The sequence below is a fragment of the Podarcis cretensis genome (genome assembly GCF_951804945.1).
Source record: "Podarcis cretensis genome assembly, chromosome: 16".
Classification (NCBI taxonomy): domain Eukaryota; kingdom Metazoa; phylum Chordata; class Lepidosauria; order Squamata; family Lacertidae; genus Podarcis; species Podarcis cretensis.
The window spans coordinates 33134192-33157562 of record NC_137186.1 but is presented as its reverse complement, the minus strand read 5'-3'; the positions used below and the strand labels follow the sequence as shown (position 1 = coordinate 33157562).

Sequence of the window (23371 nt, the reverse complement as noted above, 5' to 3'; positions counted from 1 at the left end):
TTATTTGAGGTGTGAAGGGAGAAATATAAACTGCAGAGGAATTCCTGGGCTTGGAAGGTTGCCAGGGTAACTGGGTGTGAGGTGTCAGGAAAATAAAGTTTTGAGCAGGGGTTGCTAGGAGTAAGAAGGTCTGGGATCCATCTTTAGGCAGGCTAGCTGAAGGCTGGCTGGGAGAGATGTATTGGACTCTGGGGCTGCATACTCCTCACTCCAGAAAGAATAATAGGAATTGTAGTTTACCCCTCACAGAGCTTCAATTCTCAGCACCCGAAATGAACCAGTACTCAAAACTGGAACATTTTCAGCTATCACAGTGGAAACAGAAAACGCAGATACTGGAAGTCTCTGAAAAACTAAAGACAAGGCATTAGCTGGAAAAGGATAAGAGGATAACTTTATGACAGGACATCATTTTTTATTGCACACACAACGGATTATCATTCACAGTGGCACCCACCCACCTCACTTGCACCTGACAACTTTGGGACAATGTTTTCCTATAAGGACCCTGTGTTTGGAGGGTATGGAGTGGGAAGTGCATAATGTTGGATGGGGAGGGGGGGATAGAAAAATCTATAAAAGATATTTAAAAACAACAACACAAAGCAATGCATGACCACTGAGTAGGGGAGGCCAGGCGCTCCTGCACATTTAGACAGCTGCATAGAAAAGCGAATTGCTGCCCTTCGAACCGCACCTTCTGAAATTCCCTTTTGTACACCACTACTAAAAGCCCTGTCCTCTTATGCATCTGGCTCCCTAAACACTGAACCGCTCCTATTCTGCGATTCCCCCACCCGTGCCAAAAAAACAAATCAAAAACAAAAGAAAGTTTTAGACCAGTTATTTGGCACCAGGCGGGGTGGCAGAAACTCAAACGTCACAAAACCACCCAGAGCAACTTCCCTCCCGGCAGGTCCGACCACATAAACCGTCCGCCGCCGTGTGCGTAGCGGTGGTGGGGAAACCCCGATTCCCTTTCCTGGTTCCGCCCTCGGGACGGCCCCACCCTTGTTTTGACTCCTAACCTTCCCCTCCTTCCCACCCCCCACCCCCGTCTTTTTCCTCCGAGCTTTGGCGCACTGTGACGGGGGCGGGATCCGGGAGGTGCTTTTTCGCTGGCGGAAGGGGAGATAATCACACACCTAGCCCCGCGCCGACGGTTCTCGGCCCAACAACCCGGGCGGTTGTTTCCGGGGGGACGGGAAAAAACGTCGCGCCGCTTTGGCTGGGCTGGAGATGCTGTAGCAGCGCCACGTCTCGGGCAGGAGGGAGGGAGAGAAAACATGGGAGTCCAGCTCGGGCAGGTCAGTGGGGAGGGAATGGGGCCTGGCTGGGGGGAGGGGGATTGGCTTGACCCCCGCCCCTCCACAGCAGCTGGGTGTCTTGGGGCTGGTGGGTGCTGCCAGGGGGAGGACAGTGGTGGCTGGAGGTGGGAGGCAGATGTTTGTTTTTGAGGAGGAGATCAGCTGAGCTGGAGAGGGAGGGGAGCCTCTGTTTCTTTCTCTGTGTGAGAGAGAGGGAACCTATTAGTGCATATAATGTATTTGGGGAAATATTTCGAATGGTCTCTGGTACTGTGTTTAGAATTCCAGGGCAGACCGATCCTATTTGTGTGTGCGCGTCTATGAAGGAGAGAATGCAATAGTGGATGTTGTGCATTTTAAGGAAACATTCGAATGCTCAGTGGCATAAATATGTTTAAAAAATCTAAGATGTTGATTCCCAATCCTATGCATGCTTACTCAGAAGTAAGCCCTACTTAATTCAGTGAGACTTAACCCTCGTCAAGGTAGGCATAGGATTGCAGCCTAAGAACTATGTATCCTGGAATGAAAATAATAATAGTAATAGTAATATTACTATTGGATCCCTCAGACCTGCCCCCCCTGCCCCCGGGCTCTTTGCCCCCCACTCTGCACTCTCAGATGCGGAGAAATCCTCCCCTCACAAGGAACTGACAGTCTGACTTTTCCATTTCAGCTGCTGGAGGATGAACAGCGCTACATCCTGGGCGTCATCGAGAGCTGCCAGGCAGCTGAGCTCAGGGGGCTCCGATCCCTGAAGTGCTCCAAGGAGGAGACGACTCAAAAATTTCTGGTGAGTGATGGGGGGGGGGTGAGGGACCCCCACGGGGAGGTGGGGGGAAGGGGCTGTGCATCTGCAGGGAGGAGGACCCTGCCGGCTTAGGCCATGGGGTTGCCATTCCCCTGCAAAGCCAAGCCTGGTGTTTGGGGTCGGAGCTGATTTTCCTCCCCTGTTCTTTTCCAGGACATCTTGGGGCCCTTGGAGCACTTCAGGGATTGGCCCCTGACCCTGGCCCTTGCCTTGGAGGCCCTCCTCCAGCTGAGTGGGGTCTTTGGCGTGGATGGGGTTATGGGTGGGGGGGCAGAACTCCAGGGGGAAAGAGCAGGCGGGAGGGAGAAGGGGGCAAGGGAGACTCTAACCCTCTCCCTTTCATCTCTGCAGCACGATGAGGCCCAAATTCACCTCTGACATGATCAGTACCATCCTGCACAGGATGTTGGAGGCGGTGCTGAGTGGGGCTAAGGAGGAGGAGGAGGAGGAGAAGAGAGACGTATGTCCTTTGTTTTGACTTCCCTTCACAGGCTCTTTCTTCCTCTTCGTCACACCCTTGCAGAATCCAACTCTCTTCTCTCTTTTCCCGCAGGAACTGAAGAGGCACTACTGGCTTCTGCTGGGCAGTCTTCTTATGGAAGCACCCAACCCTGGCACCCTCCTCCACCTTCTCAGTGTAAGTGTCCCTATGGCATCCGGGGTGGTTTTAGGGTTGTCGTCCCCCCATCCCTTACCCAACGGACTGCCCCATTTCTGGGGCACAGAGCCTGTTTGGCCCCCAATTTGGTCCAAGACCAAAGATGGCAACCCCTCATGGTCCAGAAGTGCCAGGGACTCTGTGGTGGGGGCCGCTTTGTCCCAGACTGGCCCCTGACTCTGAAATGCTCTTTCCTCCTGCAGGACCTCAGAGGATACGCCCTGGGGGAAAGTGGGAAGGCTCAACAACTTGCGGGCACAGGGTTGGCACCTTTGTTTTGGCAAAAGACAGAGCAGGGGACAGAGAGATCCGAAAATTGTTAACATGATTTTGCCTCAAAAGATTTCACGGAATTTTGGGCTTTTCCGTTCCTTAAGATATATGATCTACTCTCTGTGTAACTCCACGTGTCAAGAAGAAAAAGAACTGGAAGAGAATGGAATAAAAGGGAAAAAAGGATTATGAATAAATGCACAATAAATTGTTACTGTCTTGAATTTCATTGTCTTATTGTCTTCCATTCATCTGGACACCTTTGTTGTTGCAGCCTGAAAGAGAATTAGCATTTTTTGCTGCTGCATCACTCTCAGGTTGACTCATGTTAAGCTTGTGGTCCACTAAGATCCCTAGATCCTTTTCCCTACCAGCAAACCAGTGTCCCTCAACTTATATTGGTGCAGCTGGTTCTTCCTGCCAAAGTGCAGAACCTTAGATTGGCTACAGGTCCTCTTTGCTCACCACCAGGGATTGACCATGTCACAGTCAGTGCTGTGGTAGCTCCGTGTGGCAGGAAGAAGAAGAAGAAGAAGAAGAAGAAGAAGAAGAAGAAGAAGAGGAGTAGGAGTAGTAGTAGTAGGAGTTTGGATTTGATATCCCACTTTATCACTACCTTAAGGAGTCTCATAGCAGCTAACAATCTCTTTTCCCTTCCTCCCCCACAACAAACACTCTGTGAGGTGAGTGAGGCTGAGAGACTTCAAAGAAGTGTGACTACCCCAAGATCACCCAGCAGCTGCAGGTGGAAGAGCGGGGATGCAAACCCAGTTCACCAGATTACGAGACTACCGCTCTTAACTACTACACTACACTGGCTCCCAACACAGTTCAGTGCAATCGCCTGGTGACAATCCAGTCCAGCTGGTGCCAGTGACTTGAGATCTAAGATGTCTCCAGGACACGGAGTGTTTTGCCTTGGTAGAGCATACCATGTTCGTGACATATGCTGGGAGGGCGTTCCACAGGGCGGGCGCCACTACCAAGAAGGTATTTGCAGGCTCCTCGCAGAACTTGTTCTTGATCTGTATATCACAGTACACAGAGCGTAAATACTCAATATGTTAACCGGAATGGAGGTAGTTGAGAGATGGAGAGAAGGCAAGCATTCTGAGCCCTCAGCTAGCATTTCTATCAGAGACAGAAGGGAGTCCCTTGCTGCAAATCTTAGGCCATGAATCTTCGGGATGCCCTCCTTGCCACAAAAGGTGTAGCTCTCTCTGAGGCTGCCATTCAAAGCAAGTCTTGTCTCCTGTTCTTTGTTTTAATATTTATTTATTTTTGTGCACAACTGTGCATATTCTGTATATATTTTGTATATTTTTATTTTTTACATAGGGGAGTAGTTAGGGTTAAGTGTAGGGTTTAGGGTGGATTATGAGTCCACCACTCTTAACCACTACACCACACTGGCTCTCCCCACTCTTATATCGAGGTGCCAGAGACAACTTGGGACCTTTTCCCTGCAAAGTATAAACGCTACATCTCTCTCTGAGCTAACCTGCGTAGCAATTATATGAACTGGAACTCTTCTCTTGATGGATCATGAAGATTTCATTAGAAATTGAGAGGAAGGGCATGGCCTCTGCTATGTAAGTGTCCCAAAGCATTCTAAATGAATGCTAATGTATTCCTTTCTCTCCTACTTATATCCAGCCCACCTTTTTTTTATTATTATTATTGCAAAAATGACCAAGGCAATCCAAACATCTCTTAACCTGGGAGTAAACCCCAAAAGGACTTCTGAGTAGATATGATTAGGACTGCACTGTACTACATTTATTGAGGCATAAGTCCATTTCAATAGATGCATGACAATTTATTTGAGAGGCTTACGATGCTCTCTACTGGCCACATTTTGTAGCACAAGGCATGAATTTGAGAGTGCAGGAAAAGTTGGCTGTAAACACAAGTCAGGGCTGGTTCTGCCATGAAGTGGATTGCCTCAAGCGGCAAATTAAAAGGCAACAAATTATTAGTTGTTAAGATGACAATTTCAGTACCCCATTTGGGGAGGCTGTGGATTTATTGTTTCAGAACCAAAAGGTCACGGGTCATCTTAAAACATAAATTCTAGCTCTTTCATATATTCCACCCATGGTATATACACATGGTATTTTCCACTTGACTCATTTGATGAATGCCAGTGAACATTGCCTGGTTTCTGTGGTGCAGTTTATTTAGTCCTTGTAACTGTTAATCAAGCACTTGGTTGCTCCATGCTGTAAAAAGGAGATGGGGATGAATCAATTTAACAAAAACCAGCAACCAAAACTCAGCCTAAACAACACCACCAAAAGGGAGCCAAGTCCAAGGTGCTGAAGACCAACTTATTTGAAAAACACTCCACTAAATGTATTGTAACATAATGAGTTTCAAGTGCAATTGTTCTTCATCACAGGAAAGAATAAAGTGTTCTCTAATTTTCAATATATAAATTCAATAAATAATAATAAGAATTTTAAGGTCATATATATATATATATATATATATATATATATATATATATATTCATAACTGTATATATAAACCACATGTCTGAAACCCCACAGAAGAGTTCCTGAACAAATTGACCTCAAATATTTCTCTGCAAGGTCAAAGTGGGAAACCTCCCCATTGTCTTTCCTCACAAATCCTGTCCTCACAAATCCTGTCTTAAGGGCACATTCAAGATATGAACAGGGTGTGGGCCTGTGACCTGTAACCTAGATTCAGGAATTACCGTATTTTTTGCTCTATAAGACTCACTGTTTCCCTCCTAAAAAGTAAGGGGAAATGTGTGTGTGTCTTATGGAGCGAATGCAGGCTGCGCAGCTATCCCAGAAGCCAGAACAGCAAGAGGGATTGCTGCTTTCACTGCACAGCGATCCCTCTTGCTGTTCTGGCTTCTGAGATTCAGCCATTTTTTGCCATCCAACATGACAGCTATTTGTGTTTTGCTATTTTCTCACTGGGGCAAATCTCATGAGCAATATGTCCAAATGTGTTTTTACGCTTGGGGGGGGGGGGCTGTTGCGTCACTTGTTCCTGAACCTTTTCTTCTTTCCAAATGCCCTGAAGATCCATTGCACACCTTGACTTGCATGAAACCTCCTCTCTATTTGCTCAGTGAACCAGACGGGGAGAAGGAGGAATGAAGAAAACGGAGGTCCCTGTCAAGAGAATGGCCAAGATCTCCTCAGGTGAGGATGAAAGGGGAGGCAGGGAAAAGCAAAGAGCCCCTGAAAACATCCCCACACTCGTTAAGAACTTGTCGGCCAAACCCCTGTACGGAAGTGTATCTGCATGAAGACGGTCAGCACTTTTCTATTGGATGGGTGTCACTGAGCAGAGTTTTCAATGGAGATGGTGTATCCTGATTATGTGGGGGAAACAGAACGGGAGAGCATTTGGGTGTGGATGATGTCATGCAGATACAGAACTGGACTTGCGTCTTTGACGGTGTGAGCTCCCGTTGCTTGGTCCCAGTTGCTGCCAACCTAGCAGTTCCAAACCACGTCAAAGTGCAGGACAGGAAACGGCGTTTCTGTGTGCTGCTCTGGTTTTGCCAGAAGCGGCTTAGTCATGCTGGCCACATGACCCGGAAAAACTGTCTGCGGACAAACGACAGCTCCCTCGGACAGTAAAGCCAGATGAGTGGCGCAACCCCAGAGTCGTTCGCGACTGGACTTAACTGTCAGGGGTTCTTTAACTTTACCTTTTTAAAAGCACTGCACACTGCCATGCGATGTGAAAGTGCTTCATCTTATCAATGGTCACAACTCCTGAAATGAATGGATGGCTCCAATGATCCATTTGCTGCCTTCCTTCAAACATTAACATTTGTGTATGTTCTAAGATGTTTCAAATAGTCAAAAAGATGACAGCTTTTAATTCCTCTGAATTTGATATCTACCGTATTTTTCGCTCTATAAGACGCACCAGACTACAAGACGCACCTAGTTTTTGGAGGAGGAAAACAAGAAAAAAAATATTCTGAATCTCAGAAGCCAGAACAGCAAGAGGGATCGCTGCACAGTGAAAGCAGCAATCCCTCTTGCTGTTCTGGCTTCTGGAATAGCTGTGCAGCCTGCATTTGCTCCATAAGACGCACACACATTTCCCATTACTTTTTAGGAGGGAAAAAGTGAGTCTTATAGAGCAAAATATACAGTACTTTAGATTTTTAATGGCTAGCTCCCAAAGTTATTTCAGGTGAAATAGATGGATTTAGGCCCATTGCTTGGCCGAATGTTAATCACACACACTCACACTTCAGTGGAAACTGCATGCAGCTGAGCAGCTCACATTCGGAGCATCAACACAGAAAGGAACAGAAAGAAAGCAACTCAAATATTTTGATGGAAGTGTCTTAGGAAAGCGATTTTAAATCATGGACACCTAAGTTCTGAAAATGGTATTGCCTGTATTGGTGTGAGTGATGGGGTCCCATGGCACAAATTCCATGTGGTCCCAGTGCAAAGGAAAAGAGCTAAGATCTTCTCCCTTACTATAATGTCCAAACAAGATGGGATGGGAAAGAAGAATGATAGGTTTGTAAGGAGTCTTCAATAATTTTGCCAAGGAAATTCTTATGGTTCAGGGCCTCATGCTATTAGCTTTTCTTGTACATGGAGATCCTTTATGAAATGCATTCAGGCCTATCAAACAAATCTGTACTGAGATACACACACTGTATCACCATTTTTATTGCTGGAACTGCTCTGAATCTGACTTCAGGAAGAACGCGTTTTAACTGCGCAGTGTCCTGGAATAGACACTCTGCATTGGGAAAGAAGGGAACTGAGTTCCCTCCCGTTTTCCACTTTCCTGATGTTCCAAACGACCAGTACCCTGGAGTTATGATTTGTGTTGTTGTCAGGATTCTAACTGGCCTGTAACTGACCTAAGAATTCTGCAGAGCAGTTGCTGCTGTGGCTGGCTGGCTGCTCAGGCGAACGTCAGCTCACTGGCCAACAGCTCAGTCTTCTTGAAGCTCAGGAGCACCTAGCAAATACCTGCTCTGTTCCTGGCACGCTAGACTCTAGCTGAGGAAGGCATTTCACGTAAGTTTATGGATTAAACATTCCTCACTATGCCATCAGGTGTGTTTATGCTCAGTGGAAAAGGATAGCTGCAGTAGCAGATAGCAGAACAGCGAATCATGAGCAGCTTCCCATCCACAACAGGTTGCTGAGGTTCTGGCCATCTTCACAGGAACAATGCAAGAGTATATTAAATCAGTAGCAGTGTGCTGGAAGAAAGTATGAGTGTCAGCTTCTCTGGATCAGATGTCTATACCTAACCAGGGGGTGGGAGAGAGCAGGAACTCTTTCTTTTGCTGCTTCTTTCTGTGCATGGAAGGAAGAATGCAGGAGGGAGGATGTCCTTCAATGACTAGACATGCTTGTTAGTCCCTCTCTCACTGCATGTTGTCTTCTCTTTTGTTTCCAGAATGTCTGCCAAGGTCTCCCCTGCTCCCCTTCTCTCCAAACCCCGCCTGCAGGTGAAAGAAGGCTCCCTGGTGGTCAGGTGGCTGAGATTAGTTTCCGGCCTCCAATTATCCGCATTCCTAATGGATATTTTGGCCTTGCCGTTGTGCATTGCCTCAACAGCCATTGTCAACTGGCGAGTGTGGCGTGTGGACAACATCAAAGGAATAGGGTCTGGAAACATCTGGATAGGAATCTGGCAGGTCTGTTTTTGGAAAGACCCTTCTAACGACGGCAAGTCTTTTGGGCATTGTGAAAATCTCAATGAGCAACATCCAACCCTCCCAATGGAAATTTTTATTGCACAGGATTTAATGGCCCTAGCTTCCATCATGAATTCAGCGGCCGTAGGATTAATTTCGTTTGCCTTGTACAATGTATTCAAGCCCAGAAAACATAAGGATTTTGTGTCAACCTTTTTTAGGCTTGCAGCTCTCCTGAACTTAGTTGCAGGGATACTCGTCCTGATTTCCGTGACATGGAACATGTCTGCTGTCTTACAAAATGGGGAAATTGTCTTCCCAGAAGCTTTTGAATTGCCTCAAATTCCCAGTGAGCAGCATATTGGACCTTCTATTTATCTAGGCTATATCGCTGCGGGTTTCCAGCTGCTGAGTGCAGCATTGGTTGGGATGGAGAGATGTTGCATCAGGACCACCGCAACAGATACATCTCAAATAGGAACTGTAGTAGTGATTACCCCAGGAAGTGCAGTGAAAAGTGAGAGTCTAACTATTTGTTCGAGGTGTGGTTCTCTGCTAGACCTGGTAATTCAAGAGAAATCCTCCGCAGTGGAGATGGAGGAAACCCATGCGGAAGATCTTGTCATTCCAGAGGAATCCTGTGCAGTTGAGAAGGAGGAAAGCTGTGCAAGTGATCTTGTCATTCCAGAGGAATCCTGCGTGGTTGAGATGGAGGAAAGCTGGGCAAGTGATCTTGTCATTCCAGAGGAATCCTGCGTGGTTGAGATGGAGGAAAGCTGGGCAAGTGATCTTGTCATTCCAGAGGAATCCTGCGCAGTTAAGATGGAGGAAAGCTGGGCAAGTGATCTTGTCATTCCGGAGGAATCCTGCGTGGTTGAGATGGAGGAAAGCTGTGCAAGTGATCTTGTCATTCCGGAGGAATCCTGCGTGGTTGAGATGGAGGAAAGCTGGGCAAGTGATCTTGTCATTCCGGAGGAATCCTGCGTGGTTGAGATGGAGGAAAGCTGGGCAAGTGATCTTGTCATTCCGGAGGAATCCTGCGTGGTTGAGATGGAGGAAAGCTGGGCAAGTGATCTTGTCATTCCGGAGGAATCCTGCGCAGTTAAGATGGAGGAAAGCTGGGCAAGTGATCTTGTCATTCCGGAGGAATCCTGCGCAGTTAAGATGGAGGAAAGCTGGGCAAGTGATCTTGTCATTCCGGAGGAATCCTGCGTGGTTGAGATGGAGGAAAGCCATACACCCCAAAGGTCACCTGAAGGACATCAAAGCCCACCTAATGTCCCCAAACATACGATTATATATGTGATTCCCTAAAACAGGGAGTCATAAACTATCAGATTCAGATCCACACAGATCGCTCCATACATGCATGGATCTGCGTGGATCAGGATCTTATAGTTTTGTTTTGGGACTTCAGGTGGGCTTTGATGTCCTTCAGGTGAGGAAGCCACTTTTTTATGACTAGTATTTATTTATTTATTTATTTATTTATTTATTTATTTAAGATTTTGTTGATCTACAAAAGTGTGCAATGTCTCTCTCTCATGTTTTCTCCCCCCATGTAACATTTTTACAAATCATTTTCATTTGTTGAGACATTAGGAAGCAAAGGGGAAAGAGGTGGAGGGGGGAGGGAAAGATGGGTGGGGGTGGGGTCGGGTGGCGATTTTTCTATTTTACTTCCTATATGTTGGGTTTGGTGTCAGGGTTGTTTGTGCAGGTTCTTTGCTGTTCGCTTGTGTTCCTTTGGTGGTGAGAGAGGTTGGGGTTGGCCTAGGGTGTGGTTATTCATACTGTGTGTGAGGGGAGCACCCTGTTGCAACAGCTTTAATAAAGATCAGGCTTACTAGCTGCCTTGCTTCTCAATATTCTCTGGTTGGCCTCTGTTATTTTCTCCTACCGATAGAGAACCTAAAAAGAGGACTCTGTATGGGCTCTTGGGTACCCCATAAGGGGAAAAGAGCAGGTTTTTCCTTATAAGAAATAATAAACATGCTCATATCAAAACAAGATTCTGAAAATAAGACAATATTGCTTCTGATGGTAAAAGGTAAATATAAAGGACCCTTGGACGGTTAAGTCCAGTCAAATTCGACTATGGGGTGCGGCGCTCATCTTTGCTTTCAGGCAGACGGATCTGGCATTTGTTGATAATACAGTGGTACCTCGGGTTAAGAACTTAATTTGTTCCAGAAGTTTGTTCTTAACCTGAAACTGTTCTTAACCTGAGGTACCACTTTAGTTAATGGGGCCTTCCGCTGCTGCTGTCACACCGCCGCCGCGCAATTTCTGCTCTCATCATGAAGCAAAGTTCTTAACCCAAGGTACTATTTCTGGGTTAGCGGAGTCTGTAACCTGAAGCGTCTGTACCCGAGGTACCACTGTATTGCCTTTGATGGACAGCAGCTACTCAAAATGGGTCAGGCACCACAACACATTTGCTAGAGTGCTTTTCAAAGAAAACCAATGTTCAGCACTTTGGGGTTCACCTTTCCTTTCTTTTTCTTTTTCTGTTCCATGTTGCCCAGCCAACATAAAGGAAAGTAGGAACATGTAAATCTAGTAAGTCTACAGGAGTTGTAAACTTTGAATTGAAGCAAAATGATTGTATTTGCTTTTGTTATGCCCAAACTTGTGAGTTGTTTTAGGCTTCCATTTGGGGTTAGTTTTGTTTTTGCCTCTGAAATGCATCTCTGGCTTGAAGCAATCTTCTAACTTGAAGAAAGGTCCTCTGGAAAATAGGGGTGGGGTTTGTAGCCTCCCCCTGCTCCTGGACAGCACACTTCAACTATTTCCATTCCTACAGCAGGAAATATAAAATCAAAACTGCTTTTAAATTGTGAGTCATAGGAAAAGAGGAAGCTGCCTTATACTCAAGTCAGATTACTGGTTCATCTACCTCAGTGTTACGTAAACTGACTGGAAGCAGCTCTCCAGGATTTCAGAAACATAAAAATACAAAATGAGAACACAAAATAGAATGATACCTCAGGTTAAGAACTTAAATTCATTCTGGAGATGTTCTTAACCTGAAACTGTTCTTAATCTGAGGTACCACTTTAGCTAATGGGGCCTGTAACCTGAAGCGCCTGTAACCTGAAGCATCTGTAACCCGAGGTACCACTGTACATAATTAAACAAGAACAAAAACTCCAATAGGGATCTTCTACATGCTGTGATAGCCTGGGGGGACCCCCTAAACTCTAGAAATTAATAAATGATAGGATTTTGATTATTTGAGGTGTGAAGGGAGAAATATAAACTGCAGAGGAACTCCTGGGCTTGGAAGGTTGCCAGGGTAACTGGGTGTGAGGTGTCAGGAAAATAAAGTTTTGAGCAGGGGCTGCTAGGAGTAAGAAGGTCTGGGATCCATCTTTAGGCAGGCTAGCTGAAGGCTGGCTGGGAGAGATGTATTGGACTCTGGGGCTGCATACTCCTCACTCCAGAAAGAATAATAGGAATTGTAGTTTACCCCTCACAGAGCTTCAATTCTCAGCACCCGAAATGAACCAGTACTCAAAACTGGAACATTTTCAGCTATCACAGTGGAAACAGAAAACGCAGATACTGGAAGTCTCTGAAAAACTAAAGACAAGGGATTAGCTGGAAAAGGATAAGAGGATAACTTGATGACAGGACATCATTTTTTATTGCACACACAACGGATTATCATTCACAGTGGCACCCACCCACCTCACTTGCACCTGACAACTTTGGGACAATGTTTTCCTATAAGGACCCTGTGTTTGGAGGGTATGGAGTGGGAAGTGCATAATGTTGGATGGGGAGGAGGGGATAGAAAAATCTATAAAAGATATTTAAAAACAACAACACAAAGCAATGCATGACCACTGAGTAGGGGAGGCCAGGCGCTCCTGCACATTTAAACAGCTGCATAGAAAAGCGAATTGCTGCCCTTCGAACCGCACCTTCTGAAATTCCCTTTTGTACACCACTACTAAAAGCCCTGTCCTCTTATGCATCTGGCTCCCTAAACACTGAACCGCTCCTATTCTGCGATTCCCCCACCCGTGCCAAAAAAACAAATCAAAAACAAAAGAAAGTTATTTGGCACCAGGCGGGGTGGCAGAAACTCAAACGTCACAAAACCACCCAGAGCAACTTCCCTCCCGGCAGGTCCGACCACATAAACCGTCCGCCGCCGTGTGCGTAGCGGTGGTGGGGAAACACCGATTCCCTTTCCTGGTTCCGCCCTCGGGACGGCCCCACCCTTGTTTGGACTCCTAACCTTCCCCTCCTTCCCACCCCCCACCCCCGTCTTTTCCTCCGAGCTTTGGCGCACTGTGACGGGGGCGGGATCCGGGAGGTGCTTTTTCGCTGGCGGAAGGGGAGATAATCACACACCTAGCCCCGCGCCGACGGTTCTCGGCCCAACAACCCGGGCGGTTGTTTCCGGGGGGGCGGGGAAAAACGTCGCGCCGCTTTGGCTGGGCTGGAGATGCTGTAGCAGCGCCACGTCTCGGGCAGGAGGGAGGGAGAGAAAACATGGGAGTCCAGCTCGGGCAGGTCAGTGGGGAGGGAATGGGGCCTGGCTGGGGGGAGGGGGATTGGCTTGACCCCCGCCCCTCCACAGCAGCTGGGTGTCTTGGGGCTGGTGGGTGCTGCCAGGGGGAGGACAGTGGTGGCTGGAGGTGGGAGGCAGATGTTTGTTTTTGAGGAGGAGATCAGCTGAGCTGGAGAGGGAGGGGAGCCTCTGTTTCTTTCTCTGTGTGAGAGAGAGGGAACATATTAGTGCATATAATGTATTTGGGGAAATATTTCGAATGGTCTCTGGTACTGTGTTTAGAATTCCAGGGCAGACCGATCCTATTTGTGTGTGCGCGTCTATGAAGGAGAGAATGCAATAGTGGATGTTGTGCATTTTAAGGAAACATTCGAATGCTCAGTGGCATAAATACGTTTAAAAAATCTAAGATGTTGATTCCCAATCCTATGCATGCTTACTCAGAAGTAAGCCCTACTTAATTCAGTGAGACTTAACCCTCGTCAAGGTAGGCATAGGATTGCAGCCTAAGAACTATGTATCCTGGAATGAAAATAATAATAGTAATAGTAATAGTAATATGCTTTGAAGTTCTTCTTAGATCTCTGCACAAAAACAATCTAATGTAGTGTGTGTTCTGTGTGTGAGAGAGAGGCATCCAGCTGGCTAAAAGGAAGAGGATGGAGACTTAAGCAATGGAGATGTATTTATGCCCTTATATGTGATTTTTCCTGCCTTCTGAATAGGAGTTCAGGGCACTGTGCATGGCCCCTCCCTTTTTTTATATGCACTGCAACCCTGAGAGGTTGAAACAGAGCAACTGGCCCAAGGTTGCTCCATGAGAAGATTTTGGCCGAGTTCTGCGCCTGGCTGGAACGAATTATTAACTTTTAGGATGGAAAGGAACTCGGTGTTTGGAAGTCTGAGTGTATCGGAGCTGAATGTATGTTGTTGGTTTTTCATTGCATTTCTGCCTCACGTATCTTCATTCATGAACCCTGAGGCAATGTTCATCAGGGTTATTGGGCAATTCAGGAAAAATGATCTTTTTCTAACAGATCCAAACCTGTTGAGGTTCAGACCATAGCCTTAGGTCTGAGTGAATTATTGGGAGTCAGCAGCTGAGTAAAATGCTAAATTTAGATCACCCTAGAGCACCAGAAAACATTTTGATGCAAGTTACTCTATGAAAATTTCTCTAAATTTCCTGAAAACCTACTTTACTGGTTTAATGATACAAAGCCTGTGTTTTTCTGTTTTGTTCAGTACCCTCCCTCAATTGTATGTGTGTATATCTTTGTAGGCAACAATAACTGTTTTAGTCCCAGAGACTTAAAATATTTATAAATGGCAGTGATCTTTGAATTCTTGGTGAAAAGTATGAGTATGCAAGGCTTTTGATCACACAAACCATATCTAAACAACAAAGTCACATAATAGTGCTCTATTATTTTCAACAGGGATTGCTATTTTTGGTGCATGATCTATCTTCTCATTCAATTTGATCTCTCTAAAACAGAGTTGGTGAACATGTGGTCCGCCAGCTGTTGTTCCCATTGGCCTCAGCCAGCATGGCCAGTGTTCAGGGATGCTGGGAATTGTAGTCCAACCACAGCAGGAGGGCCACAGGTTCTTTGGTATCCCAGAGGTTCCTTAGAGCAGTGTTTCCCAACCTTTGGTCTCCAGCTGTTTTTGGACTACAACTCCCATCATCCCTAGCTAGCAAGACCAGTGGTCAGGCATGATGGGAATTGTAGTCTGAAACAGCTGGAGCCCAAAGGTTGGGAAACACTGCCTTAGAGGACTAGTTGATGAGGAAAGGCTCCCTTTAAAGTAGGATGCTTAAACTCTGCTGGTCTAAAGGTTGCATTTGATTTCCGTGGTTCTTCATTCCTCTCCAAAGCAACTTTTGCTATCATGTCTCTCTTTTCAATCTGACCATCCTTGCACGGCAGTGAACCCTCCTCACAGCCCACTCTTGTCCTAATTCATTCGTCTGCAATATGATATGAGTGTTGGTTGCTCTGCCAGATGTACAAGACTTCAATAAACAAGTCCTTAGTCCTGTAAGTGAAACTGTCTGGGCACGGAAGGATAAAATAGTCTAGCTGTCGGTGGGAATGGTGAAAATAAAAGGCAACTGGTGGTACAAATTGCAAATGAAAATAGTTTATGCCTATTGCAAGGGGCAGCCTTATCATTGCTCCGATCCAGCTAGTGCTGTCAGTGTACAGATATATGTTTCATGCACAGTAACTTCATAATTCTTGTGTGGGTGGGTTACTTGGGACTTGCACCTGTCTGGTGCTTTGTTTCTTACATCTTCATTTCACCATCTACACTCCAGATACAGCTCTGTGCTGCAGTTTCCAATCTGGTTGTTTAGTGCAGTCCTATGATAGCTGACACTCTGGTTATGCTTTAAAAAGCTATTGGAGGCACCTTACGTTGGCTGCTTTTGTACAGTACCTTCTTTATTCATTCTTGGTATGCGTTTAGTTTTAGGTGCTTCATATATGTTACCATGTAAACCTCACAATAACCTTGTAATGCAAGTAAGTATTATTTCCTTATTGCATCTAAGGAACGGAGAGCAGGGAAGCTGAGTTTTTGAGGAAGTGGGTCATATCAAGCCACCTGGTCACTTAGAATGATTTTGCTTATTTCTCTAGCTGTTTCTTTACATAGAGGAATGCTGGTATGCTCTGAATACTACACGTGGGCTAAGCAAACCTCGCTTTCTAGGGAGTGCCCTTTTATCAGAAGCTTATTTGTTTAAGTATTGGGAGTGTTGTGCTACTACGCAAGCTGAGCGGTTATTAACACCTGCAAAAATCAGAGCTGGTTCTGTGTCCTCCTGGGCAACCGTAGCTCAGTGGTAGAGCCTACCTGTTTGGCATGAAGAACATCCCAAGTTTGATCCCTGGCATCTCTACTTTAAAAGGTCAGATGGCATATAATAGGCAAGATTTCACCCTGAAGCACCACTACCAGTCAAGCTAGACCAAGCTGTACATTTGTAAATTGCATTTTTATTGCTTCTTTCATTTTCTGTATTGTATTTTTTTATATTGCATTTCGAATGCTGTATAGTGCAGTATAAAATACAATACAATAATAAACCATAAAACATAATAGAAGAAAAAGAGAGAGCAATAAGAATACAATTTAAAATCTGATATTTAATGCACTGTGCTCACCTTCCACAATTGCTGCTCCCACTGTTCTTCACAGACCCAGAACTGTCTGAATGAAGCTTGCCATGGACCACCGTTTGAGATCCCCTGATTGAGTTCTGTGGTACCAGTTTCAGTTGATGGTGCCTAAGGTCGTGGACACAGTACTTGTAGCTATTTGCTGTATCGTGGGTCCTCCCAGTTCTTCCCCATCATTCAGGTTAGGCAGGTGGGTCAAGCGAGTGGTGGATGCATTATTACTCCAGCCACCCTTAAAGAGGAGGTTGTGTGACAACATCTAAAGAAGCCAGAGGTCTATGATAATGATCACCCAGTCATTAATACCATTCTTGGGCTGGGATAGTCTAAGCTGTTGTGACTCACGCTTAGGAACCTTGAGAGTAACCTCACAACTGGATTCCTGTGATGTGCTCTGTGAAGAGCTACCCTTGAGATTGGCTCAGAAGCTGCAGCTAGGTTGCTCAGTGGGGCATCTGCTGCACAACACCTGTACTGCCAATTAGCCACCAAGTCAAGTTCAAGGAGGGTGTTTTGTTATTGTTGATTCTGGCTGCTGCAGTTGCTGCAACTATGTTCTATGATTATCTGGGTTGTTTGCTTATTTTAATGATTTTTGTTTGGATGGTGCAGCACTTTGAGATTTTGGAATTGGAAAATTTGTATGTGTATGTATAAGTAGATAGAGAGATATATATGAAATAAACAGATAAACAAATAGTCAGCCATAGGATCCCTGTCTATGATGGACCTGCCATGCAGAATTCAGAAGAGAGGGCAGATTTCCCCTTTCAGTTCAGTGCTTTTTTTACTCTTTCTCCATAGGAGTGAATTCACACCAACAAGCTGATGGCCACCCACTTGGATGGCTTTAAAAGAGTAGACAAATTCATGGAGGCTAAGCTCTGCTTCTTGCCTCTGAATACCAGTTAATGGGATCACCACTGGGGAGAGGTGCGGCTGAGCTTTGTTTCTGCTAGTGGGCTTCCTGTAGGCATCTTGGTGGCCACCTACATATCTTGTGGCAGTGAATCCCATGTAAGGCATTTCCTGCCCCTTCATCTGCATGTAGATCTGCCAAGGGTTCTGTGTCTGGGACATGCTAGAGCGCAAGAAGAATGTTTGTATCTAGGTTTTCGATGGACACAAGTGTGATCTAGAACAGAATGTCGCAGTGTGGAGTTGCAGCTAGCCAGCCATAATCTTTCCCAAGATAAAGTGTTACCTCGGTTTAAGAAAGCCCTGTTTATGTACTATTCGGTTTACGAACTCCGCAAAACCGGAAGTAGTGTCCCGGTTTGCGAACTTTACCTCGGTCTAAGAACGGAAGCCAAACGGTAGAAGGGCACCAGCAGCGGGAGGCCTCATTGGGGAAAGCGCCTCGGCTTAAGAATGGTTTCAGTTTAAGAACGGACTTCCGGAACGGATTAAGTTTGTAAACCGAGGTACCACTGTACTCCATTTCATTCTCCTTCCCTTTCTCCATTTTCTGTTCTCCCTCCCAGCTCAAACACCAACCCCTCCCCAACATGTTATGGGGCTGCTGAGTATGTGCATTCCCTCACTAGACTGTTTTGGGGTTCCCTCTTCCCCATGGTCCCCCCTCCCCCCAAAAAATCTTCCTACTTCCAGAAACCTTTGGGTTCTGTCAAGCCAGCTATTATTTCCCTCTTGTGTATGGATGGTGCCATTTTCCCTATATAGAGAGTCCAAATAAAGAGAATGAGTTAGCTATTGGTTTAAATACTGCATGTGATTGTTCCCCTGTAACAGAATGGGTTGGGTTTTTGTGTGTGTTTTTTTTACAAAAAATAAAATGCCCTTTTGTCTCTAGAGCAGGCTTCCTCAACCTCGGCCCTCCAGATATTTTGAGACTACAATTCCCATCGTCCCTGACCACTGGTCCTGCTAGCTAGGGATCATGGGAGTTGTAGGCCAAAAACATCTGGAGGGTTGAGACTGAGGAAGCCTGCTTTAGAGAGTGACGCAACTTAGGAATTGCTTTCACCCCCTTCAGGCTACAGTAATGATCTCGTGGGAATCCTGAGCTGCCTGCTGACCGGACTTGGACTGAGTTGAGTTGCCTGCTGTAAAACTACAGATGAGAAGCTTGGTATTGTGTCCTCATGCGCAGCCTCCTTGCTGGCAGTTCTTCTGATGGATAGAACCAGGACTCAGCAGTTCTCTTGAAAAGTGTGTTTTGTTCAGCTGGGGAAATATTTCCCCCGCATCTTAATAGCATCTGCCATGGACTCTTCGGTGATCCTGCTGGAGAAGCAAGCCAACAACGGGGGCCCCTACAGCTCTGAGCAGCCTGTGGAGATGGAGGCCAAACTGGAGCGGCCAGCAGAAGGGGATGGCCTTCATGGTAAGCTGTTTCTGCAGATCAGATTTGTCTTGCTGCAAGGAATGTGTTTCTGAAGGTAGCGCAGTCAGGCTAAGGACATAAGGCAGGCAGTGGACAACCTGAGGAAGTGCCATCCCACTTTGGGCCTGCCGAGAGACACAGGTGATGTCCACTGTTTCCAGGATCTCTCCTCATTTTGAGATTTTAGTGCAGTGATTCCCAAAGGGCATGGCATGCCACGCTGGTGTGACAGGAGAGGATGACAAGGGTGGCAGGAAGATTAAAGGACCATCAAAAAAACAGTCAAATGTTTCAGTGTAGTATAGTATAGTATCTGTTTTTTATATTCAAAACGAGAGCAAGAGCATCAAGTGATAAATTTGGTGCGTTGTGAGCAAATTTTCATTCCTAAAGGGTGGCACAGAGAAAAAAGTTTGAGAACCACTGCTGTGGTTGGTGAGCTGAGAGTTGGTTTAGACCCTGGGTAAGAATCCAGAGGCTGAGGGTAGTGGTATGTCAGAAGGAAACTGAATATATATTTAATTTTTAATGTACATTTTTTGTAGCTGTGTATTTTTGTAATATTTTGTTTAAGTTGCCCGTTGTTGCTTTAGTTTTTTGTACATCGCTGAGACATTTTTTTAATATATTAAGTGGTGTAGAAATTAAATAACCCAATCGAATCAAATAAGGTGAGCCCTGCTGGATAGGACCAGATGGCCATCTGCATTTGGCCCCTGTGCCTGAATTCCCCCATCCTTCTCCTAGCAGGTCTGGTTGAAGGGTCAGGAGCAGGCAATTTGACAGAGCTCTGCTTGAGGACCCAGAGAGCTGCAGCCAGTCAGGGTAGATAATACCCTTTACAGATTTCATATAATGCAGTTTCCTGTGTTCCCAGTGCTTTTCTTCTGAACAGCCAAAGGTCCCAGGCTAGTCAAACCACGTGGGTCTTTGCCAAGGCATTTCTTATAGCGGGGGATGCTTTAAAGACCTAGGATATCCTCTCTTTATAGGAAGGGGAAACAGACTGGAGACCCATCCTTCCACCCCTAAGTTTGTAAGGGATGTGAACCTAGTGCAACCCAATATTCTGCTCTTTTCCAGTGACTAGTGTAAATGACAGCAAAGTGCCAGCTGAAGGGGAATGCCTGGTTCCAAACAGCAGCGAGGTGCCATGTGCGAATGGACCAGCATTTCGCTACCCTGTCTCTTCTGACCCCAACGGCAGCCCACGTGGGGAAGTACCAGCTCCAGGTGTGCCCGGTTTCCATGACAACCTAAAGTCGTCTCAGGGAGCTAGTGCTGAGGGCATAGTGCTTGGGAAGGAAGCGTTGCAGTCCCTCAAACTAAGCCTTCCCATGCAAGAAACCAAATTGTGTAAGCATCTGTTTATGGCGGAGCCCCCTGTTTTTTTCTCTTGCTCCAAGAAAAAAAAAAAAAAAAGCTCCCTCCCCCACTTTCCATTACTCTCCTGGCCTCTGCGGACTCTGTCTCCAAATATCACTTCAAAAAAGCTTGATCTGATACTGTAATTTTGCTCTGTGGCAATTGGTGCTTGTGACTCTGTATTTAACACACTTACTTTACTTAACATTGTTGGGCTGAGTAAATGTTGCCATTAAAACACTGTCAAAAACAAAGGACCCTTATTGCTTTCCCTTTTTTTTATTTTGGCATTCCAGTTAGACAAGTGCAAATTCAGAATAATTATATTGTATAAAGCCAGGCTTGTATTTTAACAGCTTGCCATAGGTGACCAGGAATTCCAGGCAGGTGAATAAAAGTGCTGGCAGAGGAGAAATGAATTGCCTACTTGGTAGAAAGCTATATTTTTTCTACTAGAATCCTTTCCTTGGCCAGCATGAGAATACAGACTACATATATTAGTACGTATATATGTTTTTGCAGGCTGATAACTGTTTGTTGCACTTACTTACAAGCCTGTAACCCTGCACAACACCACCTGTTTAGATAAAAGCCCCAAACACTTGAGGTTTAGCTAGTTATTTATCTGTGGGCATTTATATCTCACTTTTTAAAATGGTCCATAATATTAACGTTAATGTAATGAAACAAATATGAAACAAGCGGCATTAAAAAAAAAATCAATTGGCAGGGAAGAAAAGCACATAATTAAAATACTTGGGGGTGAAACATTTGCTAAGGTCAGACAAATCTCGTGGAGAGCTTTCTACAAGTGGGATGTCACCACTGAGAGTGATTGTAATAATCCGTTTTCAAATCTAACCGCGAGACCACAGTTCAGTCAACTTGTCCTGTGGCTGCCCACCCCTTCCCTCAACCCAATAAAAGCATGGCAATTAGGGTTCTGCAACAGGCAGTATTCTTAATCTGGAGGGAGCTGTGAACAAGTTGCTTGAAGAGCTGTGGATCCTAAACTGTGCACTCTTAATATCAGTGCTTACACAAGGCGTTGGGGTTTGGGGCACTTTTTTCAGCTGCACGCTCACCTGGCTAAAACCGCATGCTTTGCTTATCTGCATGAATATTGTAGTAAGTCTTGAGATAGGGGTAGTCAAAATAATACCCCCCCCCCCGATCTTGCAGGATTCCCAACACCCATCATCCTGACTGTTGGCCACAATGGCTGGGGCTGATGGGAATTGGAATTCAGCAACATCTGGAGGCCACCATGTTGCTTAGCCCTTGAGTTACAGAAATAAGTTTGGCATCGCCCAGCTCAGTCCTTCCACACAATTCACATATAAGCGGGACTGAAGCCAGCTTTTTATGAACGACTTATATTGGGAGATGATGCATTTCAGTGGATAGCCAGTTGGAGGAGAAGCCTGGGAATCTGGATCCAAGCCTCTGCTCAGCTCACAGTGACCTGAGGTTGTCACAGTGCCTCAGTTCCTCATTTGTAAGAGATTCTGCTGACCTGACCCTTGTGGGAATGTAAAAATGGAGGATTCTGAATTTGCTTCGCGTCCAATTTGCTTTGCTTTGCGTCCAATTTAAAGCAAGCGGAATCTTCAGATGTAACCAAATTATACATTGAGGTGAGTCCTGCTGACTAGTCAAACCCAAGAGCTGGAATTGATGTCCTTGTTCCCTTGAGCTGCATCTTCTCCATGACCAATTGTTAACAATCTCACGGTGCATCCCAAAATGTCTTTCTTTGTTGGTGTCTGAGGTACTGGGTCCCATTCTGGGCAGGGTACAGAATAGGTACTGTTAAGTCTTGGTAGATAGAAGCCTCATTGGATTCTCACTAAATTAACTTCATTTCCCCCCAAAAAGCATGTAACCTTTCAGTCTAGTAATTGAAATGAAAGATCTGTCACTTTTCTGCCTCTCTTGCTGTTTTTACTTTTTCCCTAATTTTTGCTAAGAAACATACATTTCTACCAGCCTAGTAATACACACACACACACACATCTAAATACATAAAACCTGTCTTTCATCCTGTAGGTTCAGCCGATTCTTCTCTCCCTTTAGAGAAGGAAGAACAAATCAGACTTCAGGCAAGAAGGCGCCTTGAAGAACAGCTCAAACAGTATCGTGTAAAAAGGCACCAGGAGAGAGTAAGAGCCTAGCAAGTGGTTTCTCTGGTGTTTATGAATTCTAATGACTTGGGAAATCCTGTAAACTGCTCCTTGGTGCTGCAAAGCATCATTTGAGGTGATGCTGTGGGGTGGACTCAGTTTGCGGAGGGGGTCACAGAATTGCAACAGTGTGATCTACATATCTCCATTTATCCCTTTTTAAGGCCAGGAGCCTTAGCAGCTTTCACAGACAATGGGCCCCATTCAGAAGTAACAGATAGCCATGTCATGTTCTCTTGCTATATGAACAAGCTGTGGTGAACATTGGGCTTATGCAACCATCATTCCCCTATCTTCTGCAGAAGCTCTTGCTTATGGTTTTACACAAACCACAGTTCCTTGTGACATCTAAACCCGAGGAACTGTTGTTTGTTTAAAGCCTTTGTTGGTCATTAAGCCAGGATCCGATACAGTTGTACCTTGGAAACTGAACACCTTGCAAGTTGGACGTTTTGGCTCTGGAATGCTGCAAACCCGGAAGTGAGTGTTCCGGTTTGCGAACGTTCTGTGGAAGCTGAACGCCCGATGTAGCTTCTGTGGCTTCCAATTGCGTACAGGAAGCTCCTGCAGCCAATCGGAAGCTGCACCATGGTTGTCGAACATTTTGGAAGCTGAACAGACTTCCGGAATGGATTCTGTTTGGCTTCCAAGGTACGACTAGAGTATGGTTTGATCCTGGCTTGTTTTCACTAATTCTAGTTATAATTAACTGCAGTACCCTGAGTTTGGAAGTGCTGTGGCTAGCCCCAGCCATAACTCTGTGTTGGGTGGCAGACGACACTACCATATCACATGGACATGCCAGTAGTGTGCTAAGTAGTGAGCATGCATTCACCCTCTTTATTCTCTGAGCATATACAGTGTGCATGCCCTAGAAGGTTACTTTCCCCTCCCATCTATATTAAAAGCTAGCGGACAATTTGCCATTGAGGCTGATGCTTTTTTGACTTTCACTCTGGTGTGCCAATAGAGAACCTGTTGCTGGACTCCCAAGCCCTGCCGTCGTTGATCATTTGCCATGCTGGCTGGGGCTG

General features: G+C 45.7%; 3 protein-coding genes across 13 annotated transcripts in view; all 3 read left to right on the top strand.

The window, feature by feature from the left end:
* Positions 1-449: 449 nt before the first annotated feature.
* On the top strand, positions 450-3273 carry LOC307205020 (uncharacterized protein). Its single transcript, XM_079957289.1, has 6 exons — positions 450-1307; positions 1984-2100; positions 2272-2345; positions 2470-2578; positions 2672-2755; positions 2980-3273. Exons 1-6 carry the CDS (start codon positions 1287-1289, stop codon positions 3097-3099), a joined length of 525 nt encoding a protein of 174 aa, XP_079813415.1. The 5' UTR covers positions 450-1286; the 3' UTR covers positions 3100-3273.
* A 2734-nt stretch (positions 3274-6007) lies between these two features.
* LOC307205468 (uncharacterized protein) lies at positions 6008-10513 on the top strand. Of its 5 annotated transcripts, XR_013834020.1 has the most exons (3): positions 6194-6492; positions 8483-10233; positions 10444-10513. XR_013834020.1 is itself a non-coding variant. In XM_079957857.1 (2 exons), the coding sequence occupies exon 2, from the start codon at positions 8484-8486 to the stop codon at positions 10035-10037; it is 1554 nt and encodes a 517-aa protein (XP_079813983.1). In that variant the 5' UTR covers positions 6008-6231; position 8483; the 3' UTR covers positions 10038-10333. The 5 variants fall into 5 exon arrangements, 4 of the variants coding, with proteins under 4 accessions (XP_079813983.1, XP_079813984.1, XP_079813982.1 ...); XM_079957857.1 differs by lacking the exon at positions 10444-10513 and having other exon boundaries at positions 6008-6231; positions 8483-10333; XM_079957858.1 differs by lacking the exon at positions 10444-10513 and having other exon boundaries at positions 6194-6343; positions 8483-10333.
* A 2372-nt stretch (positions 10514-12885) lies between these two features.
* The window catches only part of GOLGA3 (golgin A3), a 47947-nt gene continuing 37461 nt past the window's right edge, over positions 12886-23371 (top strand). For 2 of the 7 annotated variants that reach the window (XM_079956364.1, XM_079956363.1), the window contains exons 1-4: positions 12886-13250; positions 18439-18789; positions 19873-20145; positions 22204-22316. In XM_079956364.1, coding sequence (XP_079812490.1) covers positions 18669-18789; positions 19873-20145; positions 22204-22316 — 507 coding nt within the window. In that variant the 5' untranslated portion in view covers positions 12886-13250; positions 18439-18668. The remainder of the gene's footprint in view (positions 13251-18438; positions 18790-19872; positions 20146-22203; positions 22317-23371) is intronic. The other 5 variants (XM_079956367.1, XM_079956366.1, XM_079956369.1 and 2 more) reach the window with 3 other exon arrangements.

Coding starts and splice junctions, on each gene's coding strand:
- LOC307205020 (XM_079957289.1), top strand. CDS start 1,287: ATGGGAGTCCAGCTCGGGCAG. Junction 1,308..1,983: donor TGGGAGTCCAGCTCGGGCAG/GTCAGTGGGGAG, acceptor TTTCCATTTCAG/CTGCTGGAGGATGAACAGCG. Junction 2,756..2,979: donor CCCTCCTCCACCTTCTCAGT/GTAAGTGTCCCT, acceptor TTCCTCCTGCAG/GACCTCAGAGGATACGCCCT.
- LOC307205468 (XM_079957856.1), top strand. CDS start 6,389: ATGGAGATGGTGTATCCTGATTATGTGGGGGAAACAGAACGGGAGAGC. Junction 6,493..8,482: donor GGACTTGCGTCTTTGACGGT/GTGAGCTCCCGT, acceptor TTTTGTTTCCAG/AATGTCTGCCAAGGTCTCCC.